Here is a 5093-nt window from a genome sequence, read left to right as displayed (position 1 = left end):
TCAACTAAAAAAGCCAGGTCTGACAGCCACAGAGGGTCACGCAGTTCATGAAGAGGTCGGCCCTTTTCTTTCAAAAACTGGTCGATTTCTGATCTCAGCGAGTAAAACCGCTGCAGCACAGAGCCGCGGCTGAGCCAGCGCACATCAGAGTGGTAGAGTACATCCCCGTATTCCGCATCCACGTCAGATAGGAAAGCTTGAAATTCTCTGTGGTACAGTCCTCTAGCGCGAATTATGTTGACAGTTTTCACAACAGTGTTCATCACATCGCCCAGCTGGACAATCTTGGCACACAGTGCTTCTTGGTGGATTATACAGTGCATCCTAACAGCCTCACCTCCGCTCTCTTTTACCTTTGCGCTCGCCGGTCATGGCCGGAGCTCCATCCGTTGTTACTCCACAGAGCTTGTCCCATTTAAGCCCCATCTTTTCAACGGCCTCCGACACAGCTTCAAAAATGTCTTTACCCGTCGTTGTGCCTTTTAGGCTCATCATATCAAGCAGCTCCTCCGTACAGCAAAAATTATTATCCACTCCCCGCAAAAAAATTAATAGCTGCGCGGTGTCTGTGGCATCTGTGCTCTCATCGCATGCTATCGAGTAAAAATCAAAAGCACAAGCTTTGTCTTTCAGCTGAAGTTTCAAGTTGGCTGACAAGTCCTCGATTCTCCGCACCACTGTATTTCTGGACAAGCTCACGTTTTTGAAATCCTGCACTTTTTCCGGGCACATTATTTCTGTGACTTTGATGAGCCACTGCTTTATGAAATCGCCGTCTGAGAACGGGTTGCCGTGCTGGGCAATAAGTTTAGCCACTTCATAGTTTGCTGTTGTGGCGTTTTCCTGTATTTTGTTTGCACGAAAAAAAAAGCTGTTGTTGAGCTTGCAGGCTAGCTGCCATTTGCTTGACTTTCTGTGTTGGTTCGGCACCAGCGTACAATGTGTAGCTCTGATGTTTGGTCTCATAGTGCCGACGGACATTATACTCTTTCATCACAGCAACATCTTCCTTGCAAATCAAACAGACACACTTTCCATTGACTTCTTTGAAGAAATATTCATTTTCCCACCGTGTTTGAAATCTCCTACACTCACTAACTATTTTGCGCTTCTTCGGTGCTGCCATTTCTGGTGACTCGCGGTATAAGTTTTTCTTTGCTTAATTTTGTTTAGTTGAGAAGCACCGTTTCTTGGGCTGGCTCCATCTAGTGTTGAAACTTAGAAGTGCAACAGAGTTGAGCTCTAGCTTCTTGTACGGGCCATATTCAATTATATTTTCAGAATTTGCTGCGGGCCAATAAAAACTGGACCGCGGGCCGTAGTTTGGACACCCCTGCTGTAAATGAAAAAGTGTTTCTGGAGTGTTTTCTGGTGTAAATGATGGTTTCAGAGTCGGATGTGTGCTAACATTGTGTTTCTGATCTTACAGCGGTAAACGACTCGGCTGTGCAACAAATGATGCTTCCAAATCCAAATACCTAAAAGACAAAGAGACGACCCTGAACCCAGTGAGTTACATGAAATAAGCCTTTAATTCAGGATATAGTCATTGTTCTGGTGGTGTGTGTGGTAAGTCAGTCACTGCATGTAAACATTACTTCTGCTGCTGCGTCACCTGGACAGAGGCGGTAACCATAGTTACAGGCAGAGAGAAAAGAGAGTCACAGGTGAATGGGGAAGAGGAATCAGTGTGTGTGTGTGTGTGTGTGTGTGTGTGTGTGTGTGTGTGTGTGTGTGTGTGTGTGTGTGTGTGTGTGTGTGTGTGTGTGTGTGTGTGTGTGTGTGTGTGTGTGTGTGTGTGTGTGTGTGTGTGTGTGTGTGTGTGTGTGTGTGTGTGTGTGTGTGTGTGTGTGTGTGTGTGTGTGTGTGTCATGTTTTCATATACGAGCTTATTCTTTTCTTTTTGGTTGTTACAGTAATTCTTTAAATCTGATTATGAAACTGCATAAAGGAGATCGTTTCTTTGTTATTGTAAAAAAGTTGATGACTCATTTTAGTGAAAAAGTTTATTTGAAGTGAAGGGAGATGATTTAAAGAAAGGTGCTTAAATGATGAAATCACTGTGACCTTTGACCTTGATGTTAAAACCTGGATTTGTGGATAAATTCTATAAAAAAAAAAGTGATGATTAATATTATTTAATGTCATGTTTTCTCTTTCTTCTGTCTTTTTGTTCTAAAGGTTTACGGGTACGTTCTGCACTGAAACAAGGAGCAGACCGACTCGCTCTCCTGGGAATTAATTGGCTCTCATCGTATCAGACATGAAGTGATCAGAGTTGGGAATTTAAATTTAAATCTTTGAAATACAAAGAAAACAAGTTTGAAAAAGAGTTGACAAATGCTTTACAAATCTTCTCCAACATCAGGGTTGTTTGGTGACGTTAGTTTCAAATATAAAAAGCTTTTCCGCTGATAAAAGACGCTTAAATACATTTAAATGAAAACTTGATGATTTATTTTTTCGTCACCTGGAGAGAATCAGAAGATGAATCTATGACGGCATCACGCCGCTCTTCATGTGTTGAAGAAAGATTTGTGTGTTGATCTAAAATCCATCATAGTTGGATTTTTATACTTCTGGTGTTCAGAGCTTTGTGCTAAAACAAATGTTGGTGACAAATACGTTAATAAAGACACACACACACACACACACACACACACACACACACACACACACACACACACAGATAAACCTCCCCAGTAACTGATCCATACTCATAGTGTCCGACATCATGATGATGTGTGGCTGTAAAATACAGAAACATCAACCAGAGGATGTTTTATTGAAGATTCTGAGAAAGCCCTGCTGTTGGTCTCTTGTTGTGTTCGACCACTTGGAGAAAAGAAACAGAATTGAGCGTTGAGAATTTGGTCCCCTGAGCGTCTTTAAGTGTCCATGAAGATGTTTTTCTTTTTATTATCCAATGATGAACTGTGCTCCAGTTTTCTCATGATTTATTTGATACAGGTTTTTGTCAAAGTACTCCATCTTTAAAGTATAACTAAATCCAACATGTAGAAAACATACCAGTAACTAACACACACACACACACACACACACACACACACACAATACAAACATGATACATTTTGTTTTCCAGTTGTGTAAATAGTATCACTTATTTCTTTTTTTTCAGATTTATTTTTGGGCTTTTCGTACCTTTACTGTAGAGATAGGACAGAGGATAGAGTCTGAAATCAGGGAGAGAGAGAGAGCGGGGAATGACGTGCAGGAAAGGAGCCACAGGTCGGATTTGAACCTGGTCCGCCCGCTTGTAGGACTACAGCCTCCATTCACCAGCTCCTCAGTACTGTTTATTTCTGCATAAGTAATGAAGTGTGTTGATTTAAACGAGGCTCAAGAGATTTATAATGTTTGTGTTTTCAGGTTTTTCATTAGTAATCAGGACTATGTTGTTTTTTCTTCTGTGATATATATTTTTAAATGAAGTTTAAATGCTTCAGCTGATAACACATTGATGTGATGAAAAGAAAAGTTGTTAGTTTCATTTGAGTTAAGCTCTTGAATGGTTGGTGGGATGTTGAATGTTTCTCTGTAGATATTTGTCTACTGATCAGAATAATTGAATGATTTATGTTAAGTTGTAAACCAATCAAAATGTAGAATCAATGCTCATTATCAGTTATTATGCCGGGTGATGTAAACATTACAAATTTGATTTTGTGTTTCAATAAAGCCTTTAAAAATTCAAAATGTGTGTCTTCTTGTGATTCCACATAAAGTGTCTGAATAAATGAGCAGATTTCCAGATATGAAGACCTGTGTGTGTTTTCCATAAATGAGAATAAAATAAATTGTTTAAAAAATCTTTTCACATAAAGAAAATGGTACTGCAGATTTTCTTTCAGCCTTTTTCTGTTGTTAAAAACTTGTTTTCCCTGCCAAACATTAAAAACGTGTTGGTCTCTTCTATGAAGCTCTGGTGTAAGTTCAGTCAGGAAGACTTTATATTTGTCTTCACGATCGGGTCTTTCTCTCATCACTTTTTGCACGCTCGCTCACGTTTCCCCTGTTATTCTCCAGCTGTCATTGGATAATCAGCTGTCTCGTCAGCGGTCTCATCTAACCAATGGCGTGGCGTTCCTCCTTCATTGTCAGCCTATCATCGTTCTGCTCTCTTTTAAATGTGATTCTTTCTCTGCCTTTAGTTCCTTCATGTTGATGTTTCGTGCGCCCCTCCACCTCCCCATCACCGCCCGTTTTCACAGAATCATCATCCATCAATTCTTCACCCATCCGGTCTCATCATGTCCTCAGCTTCAGCACCACCAGGGTCTGGACTCCATCGGGGGATTTATTCTGTCCACGCTCACAATTGTCATTCTTCAAACATCAATCACCCCCATAGAGTCCAAGCGCCAAAGGATTTCTGTCAAGTCACATTTCCATGTTATCCATTATAATAAATCTTTTTTTTCTTCACTTTTCTCTCCTGATTTAAATTCGACTACCTATCCAAAAATATCACTCCAGAGGCAGAGCACAACATCGACAGCTGTTCTTCAGAGATCTAATCAGCATCAAAACTATCCTAAATATCTTCATCATCATTATCAAACAAAAGCATCATCATCAATAATATCATTAAGGTGGTAGGTGGTCATAAAGAGCTGGGTCTTTAGCTTTTTCTTAAAGGTGCAAAGGGACTCTGCAGATCAAATGGACTTTAGTTCCTTTCACCACCGGGGGGCGACAGAGGAGAAGAGTCTAGTCAGAGACTTAGGACCCTGTTGTGAAGGTTGGATCAGACGCCTTTCATTGGCAGATCGTAGTGGGGGGGGGGGGAGTGTAGACCTGGATCAGAGTTAAAGTAAGGAGGAGCTGGGGGGCGCTAGTGAGCACTACATGGATTAGTCGTTTTCTGTGGAGCTCTGTCACATCTCGCTAAAATGTTGCTTATAATACACACTTTCATCTAGATTTCACAAAAATGAACAGCTCTGGAAGAAATGTCACCAAGGGGAAACCCTTAAATCCAAAATCTGCCTCCAAGAAGGAAGGTAAGGATGGACCTGGAAGGGTCTGCAACTGACCATGAGACCCGCATAACAGACCTCGAGAAACGGTGT

General features: G+C 41.0%; 1 protein-coding gene across 2 annotated transcripts in view; it reads left to right on the top strand.

Moving 5' to 3' along the window:
• Positions 1-3717, top strand: part of LOC132990904 (H-2 class I histocompatibility antigen, Q9 alpha chain-like) — an 11831-nt gene extending 8114 nt beyond the window's left edge. For both annotated transcript variants that reach the window (XM_061059391.1, XM_061059390.1), the window contains 2 exons: positions 1430-1508; positions 2182-3717. In XM_061059391.1, coding sequence (XP_060915374.1) covers positions 1430-1482 — 53 coding nt within the window. In that variant the 3' untranslated portion in view covers positions 1483-1508; positions 2182-3717. The remainder of the gene's footprint in view (positions 1-1429; positions 1509-2181) is intronic.
• Positions 3718-5093: the final 1376 nt, after the last annotated feature.

Source organism: Labrus mixtus, chromosome 16, assembly GCF_963584025.1.
Source record: "Labrus mixtus chromosome 16, fLabMix1.1, whole genome shotgun sequence".
Taxonomy (NCBI): domain Eukaryota; kingdom Metazoa; phylum Chordata; class Actinopteri; order Labriformes; family Labridae; genus Labrus; species Labrus mixtus.
Note: the sequence above shows the minus strand (reverse complement) of the source record. Positions and strands in the feature narration are given on the sequence as shown.